Below are 17,138 nucleotides of genomic sequence, written 5' to 3' on the forward strand. Positions count from 1 at the left end.
AAGTCGTGGTGGGCATTCCATTAGGTATTAGGATGGGGTACCATCCATGTGTTGGGACAGGTTCATCCCACCATCATCCTAGCATCCCGATTAGCACTTCTTGGGACATCCTCCATCCAAGTGTCAGGATGGGGTAGGGATGCAGCACGTCCATTCCACAGGAAAAATGGGACATCCCCATTCCACGGGATTTAAAACCTTCGCAACCATTAGAACTCCTATAGTTTCAGATATTGACATTACCACTCTATGGCATTTATCCCTAGGCCAAATGAGTGAGAAAGATCTATAGAACTCCATAAAAGGAATTTGCTTGATGGGATAAAATCTTGTAAGCTCAATTTTTGCAAATATAGTTTATATGGAAAACAATGCTAAGTCAGTTTCAAACAGGCTAGCATACAACAAAGATAAATTGGAGCACTCAATCCATCTAAAAGTGGATTTTTGTATTTTGTGACTTTTATTAATGATTTCTCCAGAAAAGTCTGTGTCTATTGTATGAAGCACAAGAATGAGATGTTTAGCATGTTCAGCAATGGAGAGCAAAAGTTTTGAAGTAGATTGAAAAATAGATTAAATATCTTAGGACAGATAATGGGACAGAATATATAGCTTTTCTTAGATTTTGTGAAGATGAAGGGATTACTAGGTATTATTGTTGGCCGAACCAGACCGAACCGCCCGATTTGGCCCATACCAAGCCGAACTAATGTAGAATTGGGTCGATTCAGCCCAAATTTTTGGAACAGGGCCCGAATCAACTCAAATCAGTCTGAACTGGGCTGAATCAGGTAGTATGGCATAGTTCGGGGCCTAATCGATCGGTTCGGCCCTGTTTTGTTTTTTTTTGTTTTGTTTCTGTAGGTATAGTGTTTGGTAGTGTTACTGACTTACTCAAGCTACGGTGTTAGGTAGTGGGATGTTTTAAAATGATGCTTCAGTTTTATCCCATTTCCATAGTAAAAATAACAAGCAAAATGAGGAGAATTTATCAAATAGAGGTATGTAAACCCACTTCTATTTCTTCTCTTCTTCTCCTTTTTTCTGAGACTTTCAAATTCGTGAAAATTGAAAAAATGAGGTAAAATCATGCCAAAATTTTTGATTTTGGTATGATCTCATTTTATGTTGTAGATCTATGGATGATTTATATAATAATACTAAAATCATTAATTTTTGTTAAGTATATAATTTTTAAATTAAAAATATATTTTTGAAATAAAAATTTAAAAAGTAAAATTCAAAAATTAACTGTTAAATTAAAATATTATTTGAGAATTTGCAAGCTACTTTCAATATAAATTTGATGTTTGTTTATCAAAATTTTTACGCATCATATGTATAGTGGCCTAGGCCCAAATTTGAATAAAATTTAAAAATAAATAACATTTCATGCATGCCCACTATCTTAAGAAAATATATGTAGCATTCATGGTAAGATTCTACATAGATCTAAGGCCAAATTAATTTTTCATAATTTTTAAATTTTATAATATTTTAATTTAAAAATACTAAAAAATAAAATTAATTCAAAAATAAAAAATTAAGAGAATCAAAATTTATTATTTTTACATAATTATTGAATTATTATGATTATTCAAGCTTTAGGAATGGATCCATCAAGAAAGGAGCTGGAGTGTGATATTGGTTGGCACTGCAAGTAGATGCTCTCGGATGGACACCATCGTAGATGCAATCGGTGCACAAAGAGTTCAAAGAAGAAATAACTAGGTTGAAGCAATACTTGATTGATGGCTATCCTGATGTAGCTATATGCCAAAAGTACCCATAAGAGGTTTGTCAACTGATAAAGAAGTACTTCGCTGATTTCAAAGTAATGAAGAAGAGGACTTTAAAGAGTAAGGTGGAGATAGATCGTTGAGCCGTATAGCCACCTTCCTATCACTCTATGAAGTCAGAGGAAGCATCCGCCTCTGATGATGAGGCATAGATTTAGGTTGTCATTGATGCGAGCTTGGAAGATCAGTGGCGGCTTGAGGAGTTGGCCAGGCATAGGGCTCAATTTGGATCATCAGTTTATGAATCAGGGTCAGGCTCTGCAAGTACTACATGAAAGTTAGAGTTTAGGAGGACCTCCTCAATCGGTAAAGGAATGAGCCATATTGCTTCTGTGTTAAGAGTTTTGGTGGTAGGAGAAAGTCTTTTAGAGAGATTTGAGCTGGAGCTCCTATTCATGACTTAGACCCATACGTCTTCTCCAGCAGAGATTTCAAGCAATAGAGGATTGATAGTATGTTGAAAAAAGATAAGAAGGATATGTCGCGAGCTATTGCATCCTGATTTTACTTCAGTCATATCCTAGTGCATATGACAGGCGACACATATTATCGCTCTACTATTGCATCTATACAAATTGCTGGTCCAAACGTAGATCTTCTAGGACCCAAGGACATCTGCAATAAGCTTCTTGACAGCAATAAAGGGGAACTATAGAAATTGATTGTATCATATCAAAATAAATGGCCGACGTATGGACTCATGATGATGTGTGATGGTTGTGGACTAGTCCATCCAGATGGAGCATCATCAACTTTTTGACATAATGTGATGGCAAATTATTTTTTTCAGAAGTCTATTGATGCTTCAGATCATGTGCATGATGCTATATATATCCTTAGATTGATGGAGGAGGTGATCGATCAGATCGGAGGGTAGAGTGTCATGTAGGTTATCACCGATAATAGGCCATAGTATAGGACTGTAGGGGAGATTCTGATGCAGCGGCGATCATATATATCTAGATACTGTGCTGCACATTGTATCGATTTGATATTGATGAACATTGAGAAGCTTTAGAGGGCGTGGAGAATAGTTGACTTAGTGCAGACAATTACTAGATTCATTTACAATCACACATGGGTCCTATCATTAGTATGGCAATATACTGGGGGAGACATATTGAGGTCAGGTATCATATGGTTTATTACAAATTATATAGCAAAATTGATAGCTTTATTGACAAGAAAGTGCGTCTATGTCAGATGTTTGTCAATCCCGAGTGGCAAAGGACTAGATATGCCAGGATAGACATTGAGGTGAGCAATGTGGAGAACTTAGTGATGAGATAGACATTGTGGCAGCAGGACAAGAATATAATGAAGGCTCTCAAGCCTTTATATGAGGTGCTTCAAGCCATGGATAGTGAAAGGTACCTCCAAATGGGCTTCTTGTATCGCATGGAGAGGGCAAAGGATCAGATTAGGTCGATAGATCTGAAACATGCCCATGAGTACATTCAATCATTGAGCATCGATGGGACTATCAAATGGTGAGGGATTTGTATCTAGTAGGTGAGCAGCAAATCAAGAATGCTCTAAAAATTTGATTACTCTTGTATTTGTACAAATATTCTTAATTAATTCTGAAATTTATCTGCAGCTTACTATCTGAACCTGAGGTTTCGAGTATATGGTATTTGGTATAGGCATAGATGACGAGCTTTTGACATTCCTACGAAATGTGATATACAAGATGAAGCCTGATCCAGAAATCACCGCTATATGCATATAAGTAGGTTGAGTAGTTTTGTTAACTTAGCTATATCTTCAACCAGTAATACATTATAACAAATATATTTTTTTACAAATAAAAATATTTAGAGAGGATATCGGTAGCTTTGGATTAGATGTGGCAGTCGTAAGTCAAAAAAGGTTAAATCTAGGTTGATTATATATGAATGATAACTCTTATTTGACTTATATAGCTATTAACAAGTCTAATATGATATAATTTTATTTTTTAATTTTGTTTAATCTTAATGCTTTTGTAGCTAAATGATGGGTCCATTTCGGATTGACGACTCCTACTCTATAGCGACTTAACATCTGGATCATCTCCCAAATGGTCTCCTTGAGTGGTAGTGAGTGCAATTGATCAACCTTCGTCCTTATCCACAACAAGCAGAGAAATCGTCTGATACAGAAATGCCTCAACAACCTTGTATATGTTCAGTACAATCTAAGGTTAAGATTAAAATGCATTTAAGAGAAAGTTGAGTTGAACTATTTGGATTCCACTGTAAATGACTTTGTTGATGATGAGGATCTGATGATCGGATGGATTGTAGGTCAATAGAAAGAGCTGGAGCTTGATGAGTTAGGATTGCCTCCATGACCAGCTAGTTTTGTAGCTAGTGAGGTTAGGGTGGATGTTGAGCAATAGGCAATCAGTAATATTTCATGCAGGCTTTCAGTTGATCAGCCACAACAGACTTACGAGACATGATGAGAGGGCAGCCAGCTCCTCTATATTGAAATAAAGAAAAAGGAAAGACAGTTATAGCCCTGATGAAGAGGGTGAAGTGGTCAGTTGATCTAGTTCACTTAGATTCAAAGATCAGATAGAGCAGTAATGGTAGTTCTTTTGATGGTTATAGATCTGATAATCATGGAGGAAGTGAAGGATAGGAGATCATTGTTTATGAGATACGGCCACAAGGTGGTCTTCAATTCATTGGTGAGTCCCAGTTTACGCATGCCACACAAGATAGGGATCATGGTGCATGAGTTGGTAGAGTCCGTTAGGATACGATTTCAAATAGACGATGAGCTCCTCAAGGTCATTTAGGATATCATACTGTTGCATATGACCTCGCACATAGAGTTGGATCTATTGATGTATCAGGTTTACTATATTCTGGATCCTCTTATCTACAGCCACAGATAGCTTATGATCCATATAGATATGGATATGTGCGTCCGAGGCATCATCTTTTAGTGGCTATTATCTTATACAGTTTCGAGCATCTTATGGATCGGATTTTGCTGTCGGTATATTCAGATGAGCCCCTTCGCAACCATACTATCAACTTGAGGACACCTCTCAGAGTTAAAGCTTTAGTGAGAGATCTAGGATAAGTTACAATCCAGGATGTATATCTTATGGGATGAGCAGAGAGGACTACAGTGCTGCATGGATAGAGGGATGGGCTGATATTCCACTAGATTATATAAATGATCCAGATATCTATGAATGGCATCGATGCTTGACGAGATTCTAAATCTTAATATATATTGATTATTTATTTTTTATATTTTGAAATTGATTTGGGTATTTTAGGATTCAATAATATCTAGGACTTAAGATTATTTTCCTCTGACATAATATTATATTGGATTTAGATCCACATTATATGCTTAATTGCGGATGTATCGGAGTGATGCAAACATTGAATAACATCAAAAAACATCAATTTGGGCTTAAAATCATTCAAGAATAATGAAAAATTGATTAGATATCTTAGAAATAACAAAACAAAACAAAAAATAAGAGAAAAAGATTTGGAGTGCTGGTTTGGCCGACACACCATGCCTTACCATGTGTCGGTACGGTATCGGTTCAGTACCGTACCATATCGGCCAACGATCGGGACCATCTCCGATACCTGTTCAGTCTTGCTTGCCAGGCATTTTACTACAGGACGTAAGTCATAATAGCATGGTGTTGCAAAGAAAATGAATAGGACCTTTGTTGAAAAAGAATGGGCTATGAGAGTTTGTGTAGGCTCGCATAAATTATTCTGGGCTGAAGCTATTAACATTGTGTGCTACATAGTTTATAGATCACCATCTTCAACTATTGACTTAAAGGTAACCCAAGAAGTTTGGACAGCTAACTCAGTTGATTATTCTAATTTAAGTATATTTGGATGTCCGACTTATGTTCTGTAACCCAAGAAGTTTGGACAGCTAACTCAGTTGATTATTCTAATTTAAGTATATTTAGATGTCTGACTTATGTTCTTGTGTAGGATCAGCCATGCTAATAATTAGATCTGAAGCCCAGATAGTGTATTTTTGTTGGCTACTAGCAAGGTGTGAAGGATTACAAACTTTGGGATCTAATTGAACAAAAACTTGTGGTCATCAGGGATGTTGTCTTTGATGATAAATATATATACTGAATGTGGGTAGTGGTGAAGTTGATAAGCAAGTGGAGGATTATGCAAATAAAATCTCAGTCCAGGTGGAGCTAGATGAGACATCTAAACCCGATAGGGAGGATGATGCATTGACATCTCCTTAGGTGAAGTCATCTTGCAATATTGATCGGGAGCAGCAATCAACTAGCTTAGCTGTTGGAAAGGAGAAAAGAACCCACAAACCACCAGTTAGGCATGGTTTTGAACAAGGTCCATGGAATCGGTACTGGGACCCATGCCAATCGACAAGCAATATGAGTCGGTATGGGTTCGTAATGGACCAGACTGGTGCAAACCGACATAGAAGCAAAGAAAGGAACCAGGGAGGAGGAAAAGAGAGAGAGGGGAGGGGAGGGAGAAGGGGGAGGGAGGAGACACCAGCGGTGACCACAAGTGGTTCGTGGGCATGCTCGGAGGGCTGCCATGGCCTCTGCTTCTGCCAAATCATGATCGAGAGAGAGATAGAGAGGGGGGAGGGAAAGAAAAAGAGAGGGAAAGCTGGTGGAGAGGTTGTTAGAGGGTCCTTTGGTGGGTTGCTATGGCCGTCAGATGGCGAAATTGCAGCCTACGGCTCTCCAGATGTGAAACAAGAGTGATTGCCCTATTTTATAGGATTTTTTTAAAAAAACTCCGACCATAGTGAAGCCAGCAATTGGTTTGCCGACTTCACTGTTCATCGTCAGTTAAAAAAAAAGTGATGAACAAGGGCGGTTGCCTCTGTTTCATGGTCGTGGCTCCATCTGTGCCTCTTCTACCATCCAATGGCCACAGCGGCCGCCCAGCACCCTCTGGCGGCCTCTCTATCGGTTGTGCCTTCCTCCAGTACGCTCGCTCCCTCCTGTTGCTCTATCTCTCTCGATTAAATATCCTATTGAGCGACATGGAGTCATGGAGGCCTCTGCAGTCCTTTGGCGGCATCGTTCCCTCTCTCTCTTCCTCTTTCCCTCTCCCTCATTCGGTGTTTCGATTGAGAAGGCCGAACCATCCCGATTTGTGATCAGTATGGCTCAGAATGCGAATGCCTTGAATTCTCTGGTTCGGGATGGTTTGATGAACCATGCTTTTGAAGACATGGTTGCTTTTGCATTAGTTTTAGGCTGTCGATATCCATCTTATTATGATGATGTAGTTAGGCACCATGATAATGAGAAATGGATGCTAGCTATGGTGGATGTGATGGAATCTCTACATAAATAATATTTGGGAGCTTGTTGAAAGAGCAAATGGGCAAAAGGTGATCGATTGCAAATGGGTCGAGCAAGGTAAGGTAAATATGATGAAAATTCCTACAGCTAACAATGCAGTTGATATGCTGACAAAGTCAGTAACTTGAGACAAGTTCAAGCATTGCTTGGACTTGATCAAGTTTTCACATTATTGAGGTTGATGAAGCATCCCAGAGTGTGGGGATGGGCATCTAGAATTTAGATGTAGGATTGCAATTATAGTACATGTTATAGTTTGATTTGACCTTCAGGGTGGCTATAACAATTACTTAGGTGGAGATTGTTATTTTTGTAGCTTTTATTACAGCTGTCGGAGTGGGTTAAATCTAATGGTTATAGGATAGCCTAAGTATATTTTGGATTTTATTTTATTTGCACCAAAATAGGTGGTGAGCTGTCATATTGCTTCTTCAGTTGAGAGAGAGGGTTGAGAGTTATAGGGCTTGGGTTTGGGATTAATTTAAGCAAGAATTTTCTCTCAATTTTCTCATAGTGAAGAAGGTGCATGCTCCATGGACGTTTGCATGGCTTTGCCAAAGCACGTAAAATTCTGTGTTATTTTGTGGTTGCTTTGATTTCTCATTATTTTGCTCAAAATATTTGCTGAAAAACTCGACGTTATTGCTTTTGATCAAGGACCGTCGAACTGGAACTGGATCTCGTGCTGGCCAGCTGGCGGTATGGTTCGGTATGGGTCCATACCGGCCCATCTCGGACCAAACCGATAGGGCAGAGAAGGGGAGAGAGAGAAGAAGAGAGGAAGAGAGAGGGGGGGTGAGAAGGAGAGGGAGAGGAAGAGAGGGCCTTTAACAGCCATTGGAGGCTATCCGAGCTCTTACTAGGCTCGGGAAGGGCAGAGGGAGGGAAGGAGAGAGAGGGGGAGGTCCTTATTGAGTGTTCGGAGGCCTCTAAATAGATGGCGACGCCGTCATGACGTCTTTGACAGTCGGCGAGCCTGCACCGAGGGATCTGAAGGCGGTCAAGGTCGGAGGAGGGAGACCCTCCTCCAGTGCAAAATAAGGGTTCACCCCTGTTTCACCTTTTTTTTTGGGTTTTATCATGCAAAGTTGGCAACTTCTTGCTGACTTCAACTGAAATGATAAAAAGAAAAAATAGGCAAAATCGGCAATTGGGTTGCCGAATTTGCATGATAAAATCCAAAAAAAAGAGTTGCCGACTTGGAGCAATAAAATCCAAAAAAAGGCGAAACAAGGGCGAACCCCTGTTTCGTAGTGGAGGGTGGAGGCGCCCACCTCCGGCCTTTGCCGCCATTAGGCCCCTCGATGCAGGCTCGAATGGCCTTCGATAGCCTTCGACGGCCATCGGAGGCCCTCTCTTCGTCTTCCTCTCCTTCTCTCCCCCCTCTTTCTCTTCCTTTTTTTCTTCTCTCTTCCTCCAAGACAGCTGCTGTACCATTTTGTACGTTGAAACTGGATCGGTTTTCCATCGATACGGTTCAGCATGGCCTGGACCGTCTGGTTTGGGATGGTTCGGTGAATGATGCTTTTGATACTAATATCACATGCTTGGATGCTTTTTTTGCCAATAATTTCATTCTAAGATTGTCACGCCCTGATTTCTGGCAACACAATGAATAGAAACCATGGTTTTCCGGAAGAAGAAAAATGATGGGATTTAACCGACTTTGAAGACCAAAGATCAGCAGTGGAGATGAAGAAATCCCAGATCACTTTAAATAGAGGAGGAAATTAAGGTTTGAAGGGCTTTCGGTGTTTGATTTCTAGTGAAAATCGGAGTGGAGCAAAGGAATTTGGGAAAGGGAAGGAGTCCTTGCACATGCTGGCCTTAATAATTTTTTTGTTTGCTTTAGGATCCGTGCCACTCTTTTGGTTTGGGACTTGGATTGGACTTGGGGTATTATATTCTCCCCTCATAAAAAGAAATTTCGTCTTTGAAATTTTTCTTGCTAAGTCCTAAAAAATTCAGGATTACCTTTACCTCAAAATATAATCATCCTCAAATTTTCAAAATCGAATCATTCATCTTTCAAATCAAATTACCGCTCTGATCAGCTTGAAAATAATTCAGACCACTATGATTTCACTATGCACTGGGATTCAAATCTATCAATATACTTGTGTCAAATCTAAGTTTTTAGATTATGTTATAATCAATATAAGTCATCATCCCAATGTTCCTAATGTCTACCCACCTACACTCATGTCTAATTCTATATGTCATAATATATCCACTTATGCTCTGATACCATATTAATTGTCATGCCCCCGATTTCTGACAACACAATAAACAGAAACCATGGTTTTTCGGAAGAAGAAAAAGGACAGGATTTGATCGACTTTGAAGACCAAAGATCAACAGTGGAGATGAAGAAATCCTAGATCACTTTAAATAGAGGAGGAAATCAAGGTTTGAAGGGCTTTCGGTGTTTGATTTCTAGTGAAAATCGGAGTGGAGCAAAGGAATTTGGGAAAGGGAAGGAGTCCTTCACCTTCATAATTTTTTTTTGTTTGCTTTAGGATCCGTGCCACTCTTTTGGTTTGGGACTTGGATTGGAACTGGGGTATTATAAAAACAGTGTGAACTTAATGTTTGCTTTAGGAATTATCCTAAATTCTTGAATTTTGTCATACTTAATTCTAACTGCCACTATTTATCCATCTTGCTCTAATTTTCTAACAGATGTTTTCATGTATTTCCCTATTCTTCTATATAATGTGTCTATGATGAAAATACTCGTTTTAGTGTATCATTTAGTCATCTTCTCCAAAGAAGAGAAACCAATAGAACTAAAAATTAATTAGAACTTTGTTATCAATAAGGCTTGGCTGTAACTTCTGCTTGATGATGAGTGGTTGAGACATATCATTATATGTGAATATATAGAATTTGGAGGGCTGTACACTCACTAATGTTCATGTTGTTGCGATAAAAGATTTTCACATGTATGGCCGACTTTTTCTCAATCACAGTTCATTCTAATTTTTTTACTTTTATCTTATAGGGGTTGTACTATTATAGAGAATGAGCATTCGCCACTTTTGGTGCACACGTTATCCAGTTTCTGATCTACCTAGAATGTTGGGCAGGTTGTCAGTTGATGATGTAACAAGTACCAGTGAATTTTTTTATTTGTAGGTGATTATTTTACTTCTTGAACGGAGCTTGTTTAGGGTGTAGAAACATGCTATGTTATATTTGAACAGTTGCACCTATTTGGAGCAATATAAAACAATGCCTCATGCTGTTGGTCCAATTCACTCCAACAACTTAATAAATATGTCACTTGATTTATGGATACCGATGGAGTCTCTTTTATATCCCCCCCCCCCCCCATTTACCAGAGACCTGGTGACATTATTTCTACATCTGTTTGCATCCAAAGTTATTATCCTTTTCCTTCACCTTCTTTCTATTATGGTATCATCTAAAATAATCTCCATATATGGTCGGAACATACATGGCAGGAAGAGTTGCGACCAATGGTACAGCTGCAAAATCTTACACTTTCTTTTTCATCGGAAAGTTCTGTCCAGGAAGAACTCAAACGTGAAAGTACTGCTGATGTAATCACTATAGTGGTCAGTATTTCCTGCGCAATGCCAATTTGATTCTTTTTCTTGACATTATATATTTTGCAGCCCTTTTGGAAGGTGAATTTCTATTTAGTTAGCTTATTTGTCACTTCGGAATTTGAAACAGGTAAGCTATCTCGTGATGTTTGCTTACATATCTTTCACACTGGGTGATAGTCCTCATATGTCTTCCTTTATTGTTTCATCTAAGGTATGATAACTTGATAATTTCTTTTCTTCATTATTTCACTATAGCCAATATGGGTATGTTTTCAACTCTAGGATTACCTGGAATTGTGTTGTGTGATGCTTTGTGTTTTGCTTTTTAGTGGGGCTGTGTTGGTGTTGGGTAACTTAGACATGGTGAAGATGCTAGGCTAGTTTAAACCATATGGGATGTCAATCTGTCTTGCTTGAAGGTTCAGCAATGGGTTTGCCCTAAAAACTTTGGGTCTTTGGTCAAAAAGAGATGCCAAACCTGTGTGCTAGCAGAACCAACCAGAGTCGGCAATTATCCAGCTATCACATGATGTTTTACACTTGCTGTTTGGCCTCTCTTTTTCATTTTGTCTGTCTTCTTCTTTTAGCTGCACTTCTAACTTTTTCTTTCTTTGTTTTTGTTTTCTAATAATGTTGTTATCATTCTTCTTTTTATTTTTATGGTTGCTAGCAAATTGGGACATGCAGTGTACATTGAGAAAACAAATGTTGGCATATTAAGTTAATACCAGTAGCTATTTGTCAAATATGTTGTTTGGAATTTCAGAAACTACATTTGGTGATACGGAAGTCCATCTACATTTGCCTTAAAAGATAAATTATTTTCGTGTAAGATATGATCGATATACAAGCCTTAATAACAAAATCATATAATACAAATGTAAATTCGTAAAAAGATTTAACAGGAAAATGTATGCTTGGCATCAAGCAGTATTTATTTGAAGTTTTGAACTACTATGATGCTGTAAAAATGGAGTGATAGATTGACAACTATGATTTCATCAATCATTTGGCTATTCATTAGATAGTTAGTTATAATATCAAATTATCAATTCGAGACTATAGTGTGGCATATGTTATTAATAATTCATTAGAGATAAAGACTATTCATGAACAATTGAAGTTTGTTGATAATGATGATGTTGTTCCATCACCCGATCATTTTAGCAAATTCAGAAAAGGAAATTTGCAGTGTTTGCAAGTCTATCCATTTTTTTCTTTTTACAATTAAATATTTCCTTGGGGACTCAAGATTTCCTTCACCCATTTGGATTCCAAAACAACCAATAGGACTTTTGGGGAAAGAAGCAAAATAAGCAAGAAAAGGTGTTTCCTTCTTCTTTTCATCTGAACCTTCTTTATGTGGATATCTTAGAACAAGTACTAGGGCTCTTGACAAAAAATTAGACGCCTATTAACCACATACTTTCTCAAAAATAATTGGAATATTTGAGGTATTAGCTGCTATCATGCCCCCAACCTAAAAATTAGAATTTTGGAGCATGGCAACCACTGCTACTCATAGGGGATTAACCCTCTAAGTATGCAAGGATTTCAAACTATTAGTTAATTTAAGATAATTTGATAATAATGTAATTCATACACAAGCAATGGTAAATATCAAAACCACCAAACTTCTAGACTAAAATATTTGACATATTCAGACAGATCACCAAAAAAGCGATAAATTGAGTAATTCACCAAATTTACAACTTTGAGCTACAAGTATGTGATAAACCAAACCAGAACAATTGGGCCTATTCCACTTGACCAGCCCAGCTAGCTTAAAACAACCTAAAGGAGTTGCATGATTTTTAAAGCATCAGGAAAAAAGAGACAATCGTGAAGAAGACTCCTGATCGGAGTCTTCTTCCTCTGATTTACTGGAGGGAAGCTAACTCTTAGTGGGATTCGGCCTCCCCATACTTTATTTAAGAGCCCCCCAACCTCCCCCTTTGATCCATGCTGGAGTTCATGGGATTTCATCACCAATTGTCGAGCTCCATCACGGATAGTTTCCTCCACCACTGCATCCAATCATCATTAGAAAAATAAGATAAGGCCCAAATCCTTTGATTTATTCTTCTCCATACTCTCCTTAAGCTCTAAGCCATGATTTTTGGCCAGCTATTGCTGAAAATTTTTTAGAAAAATGAGTCTTTAAGTCTCTTATTTTCTTTTTTTTTTTGATTTTCTGGTGTTGTTCGTCACCACTAATCGTCAGGAGGGGGACCACTGGCTGTGCTATTGTGGCCCCAGCCACCGTCGGGCATAGCCACGTTGGTCGTGCCCTCTATATTGGGGAAAGAAGGGAAATGAGTCCCTTGTTTCACCGAGGGAATAAGAAAAGGAAAAAATAAGAGAAAAAGAAAACAAAATATTTCTCATTGTTCCATCTCCCCTCTTACCCCACTTTTTCTCTCTAATTTCTCTCTATAACTTTCTCTCTAAAATTATTTCTCTATGAAGTTTCTCTCTAGGATTGATCTAGTAAAGGGCTTTCTTTCAATGAGTTTGATCAACCCTGGTGAATTGATCCTGGCATATGATCGTCAGGCAGTGTGTCTAGATCAGATACTCCTATATTTGATCATCCATGATTTCTATTGAACCATTTATATATTTGGTACACTAGTTCAATTATGATTTGATAAAAGTATCCTGATCTGACTGATCGAGATGTTGGTCACTACTGCTTAGCTCTTGTTAGATACCACTAGATTTTATCCCTTTTATCTTTATGGAGCTAGTTGTGTTCTAATCTGATCTTGATCGAATAAATTTATCATGACTGGACCGGTTTAGACTATTGGATGCGATTATTCATCAATCCTATCTTTGTTAATTGTCTATATCCTTTCTAATTATTGGACTTGATCCTGTAAAAGGATGTAGTTTTCACAAGATATGCAGTAGTGGAATTTGTAATATGATCTATTAATTGAAGATTTTGAAAAAAAATCTAGAATTATTTGGATTTATCGGAGTACATATGAGATAAGTAGTACTTCACTTTTTCTAGATTTATTGACAAATTATAAATATTTTATGTATCGAATTATTTATGATTTATGAATTCGATGCATGGCATTTTGAATTATTGAGTATGCTCTTTTCTGAAATGTTAAATGATTTATGATCGAATAGATTGAATTTGATATGGATTATGCTGATTGATTTCGATATCGCATGGTTTATGAACTTTTTGATTTGGAATATGAAATATGTCTTTGAAAATGTGCTTGGGTTGAGATGGATTTTGACTCGTAGTCTGATTATGTATTGAACTCTGCCAGTGGGGGTTAAATGCTGGTGCTTCGATACCCACTAGTGGGGCAATAAATGTTGGGTTTTTTGACACCATGCCGGTAGGGCAATTAAATGCTGATATTTCGATACTCTAATGGTGGGGCTTATGTGCTAGTGATTCAATACCTTACCAGTGAGGCAGTTAAATGCTAGTAGTTTAATACCCTACTAGTGGGGGTTGTGCCCTGGTATGTTGATTCCTTGCCATTGAGGGTTATGCAGTGATACTTTGATTTAGTTCATGGCCGTTGAGATGAACGTGATGTTTTGAAAGAAAATTGAGTTATGATTGGAATTTGAATTTTAAAAAAATTGAATTTCTTATTTTGATTAGTGCTGTACATTTTGAATTGAATTTTTGAATTAATGTACCTTATATACTTATTTTTAGTATACTATTATTGCTAGAATTATTTAGCTAAAATATTTATTGCTTATTAGACTGTCGAGTTTATTATTCCATATTTTTACTTTTTTTATACATCTTGAGAGCTAATATCACATAGGAATGTGTTTTAAGAGAGTGATTAGAAGCAAAGTTTGATCTTTCTTCGTTCTAGATTAGGGTTCCCTAAAGTTTGATGTATGATCTCTAGAAAGTTGTTGGATTTTATGAGATACTAAAGTTTGGATTTTTTGTTATTTAAATATGGATTTGTTAATTGAATTTATTCCATTGTTTGCTCTATGATATCATGAGAAGATGCTTTGCATGCTTGTAGGGAGAGTTCTCCATGAGTATGCGCGATTGTCACTACCCTTAGCTCGTGATCTCAGATCGGAAGCATGACAAAGTACTCATTTATACATAGTTCTCAAGCAAGGTTCATCGAATTGGTACTGGGATCCATGCCAGTTGGCTATCAGCTTGGTATGTTATTGGTTCAATATCGTACCAATATAGGGTACAACAAGGTGTGCCGGTTCTAAACCGTCATGCCATTTTTTTTGGTTTTTTCAATTTTTTTGGATCTCAAGATCTCTAATTTTTTTTTCAGTTCTTGAATAATTTTAAGTCCAATTTGATGTTTGTTGATGTAATTTGATGTTTCTATCACTCCGGTACACCATTAATGATGCTTTTCGATGTTTTTTAGCGACCTTTCTATGTTAACATGACATTATGAGAATAAAACAAAAAGATGCCCTATGTGGATCCTAGGCCTTGAAAGGTTGAATCTAATGGTGGTGGTGGTAGATTTGTGAAAGGTTTCATGATCTGTAAGGATGATTTAACTGTAACATATTAAATCATCCTTATTAATATTTTTGAGTGATCTTTCTACATCAATGTGCCATTGGCTTTAAATTAAAAGAGATCTATAATGATACAAAACATAAAATTATTCAATTAATTGCATGTATTTAAAGTATACATATCGAGATCTATAATTTTGTCGAGTGCTGATGTTGCTTATAAATATCTGGATCATTTGCATAATCAAGAGGCGCATCAATCCATCACTCTAGCAGCATTATCAAGGTTCACCATCTTAGGACTAGATAACAGTGTCAGTCAAGGAAGCTGGAACCGATATCCATGCCGGTCGGTTGGTAATACGAGCCGATATGGGTCCGTACTGGATCAGCATGAACCGACGCAGGGGAGAAGGGAACCAGGAGTAGGAAAAGAGAGAGACAGATAGATAGGAGAGGAAAGAAAGAAAAGGAGGGAGGAGAAGCCGCTGGAGAGGCCGTCGGAGCGCCATTGGCTAGCCGCCATGGCCGTCGAATGGCATAGTCGATGCCTGCGGCACTGCGGGCATGAAACAGGGGCACGCCCCTATTTCATAGGTTTTTTTTTTTTTAAACAGGGATTACGTCTCGTTGCTGGCTTCACTTAAAGATTTTTTTTAAGTGGAGCCGGCAAACCCATTGATAGCTTCAACATAATCCTGATTTTTTTTAAAAAAAAATCTTTAAGTGAAGTCGGCAATGGGACGGCTTCAACGTAATCCCGATTTTAGAAAAAACCATGAAATAAGGGCACGCCCCTCTTTCACACCCGCGGCATCGTAGGCATCGATTACGTCGTTCGACGGCCACAGCGACTACCCGGCATCCTCTGATGGCCTCTCCACTAGCTGCACATCCCTCCAGTGCTGTCTTTCTTCTTCTGTCTTTCTTTTTATATCGTTTAAATGCCCTATCGGGCGATACCCAGCTGCGGCCTTTTGGCAGCCTCGGTGGGCCACCGCCGACCTCTGACAACCCTTCTTCCCCTCCCCTTCTTTCTCTCTCTCCGTTCCTCTGTTTTCCTCTCTTTTTCTCTCCCTCATCGGGTGTTTCGATTTATCCATTCGAACCATCCCAGTTTGCTGCCAGTATGGCTCAGAACGTCTGGAACCGTTCGATTCGGGATGGTTCGACGAATGGTGGTGTCAGTACATGGTTTGGTATGGTATTAAATAACAAATCGAGTATCAGTACGGTACGAGATAATATATCGGTATGAGATCGATGCGGTATGCGGTGTGGGATGGGGCTGCAACTATCTTTCCTTTTCTTGTCTTTGCATTGAGTAGCTGCTTGCCCTTCCCTCATGCTCTTCTCTTGTTGGCTATATTGGGATGGATGTTGTTCTACTGTCTGAGATGATTGGATAGCATGTTGGCCTCGTCTATGCATCTTTTTGTCAAATCTCTAGGAGGATGTCTTGGACATGGAGTCACATGATGAATGACTCCCTAATGACCCGTCTAGCTATGGCTATCAGTTAAAAGCCTACATCGAATGTTACTATCTGCCCATCGCTGAGTATCCATCTTAGCCTCGCTAGCTACAAAACTGACTAGTCGTGGAGGCGATCTTAGCTCATTAAGCTCCGGCTCTTGCTGCTAGCCCATAAGTCATTTGATTATCGACTCATCATCATTATGAATAAAAGTATCTATTGTTGGATCCATGTACTTTAGCTTAACTCCCCCCCTCTCTATCTCTCCTACTCTTTTTTTTTTCTTGTCCCCAGTTCCGTTCTCTTTGATGTTGCTTCGTCCCGATCCAGTTTGGTATGGACCTGTACCAACTCATACTGCTGGCTGGCCGGCATAGGTCTCGATTTTGGTTCCGTCTTCCTTGGTTGAGGCACCTCTATATCAAACAGTT

General features: G+C 38.4%; 1 protein-coding gene across 5 annotated transcripts in view; it reads left to right on the plus strand.

Annotated features, from left to right (window-relative positions):
- Window positions 1-17,138, plus strand: part of LOC105042658 (uncharacterized) — a 164,823-nt gene that overhangs the window by 35,834 nt on the left and 111,851 nt on the right. For all 5 annotated transcript variants that reach the window (XR_012141048.1, XR_012141049.1, XM_073256804.1 and 2 more), the window contains 2 exons: window positions 10,617-10,730; window positions 10,852-10,935. Coding sequence is in view for 3 of the 5 variants with exons in the window: in XM_073256804.1 (XP_073112905.1) it covers window positions 10,617-10,730; window positions 10,852-10,935 (198 nt within the window). In the remaining 2 variants the exon portion in view is untranslated. The remainder of the gene's footprint in view (window positions 1-10,616; window positions 10,731-10,851; window positions 10,936-17,138) is intronic.

This window comes from Elaeis guineensis, chromosome 4 (genome assembly GCF_000442705.2).
Source record: "Elaeis guineensis isolate ETL-2024a chromosome 4, EG11, whole genome shotgun sequence".
Lineage (NCBI taxonomy): Eukaryota > Viridiplantae > Streptophyta > Magnoliopsida > Arecales > Arecaceae > Elaeis > Elaeis guineensis.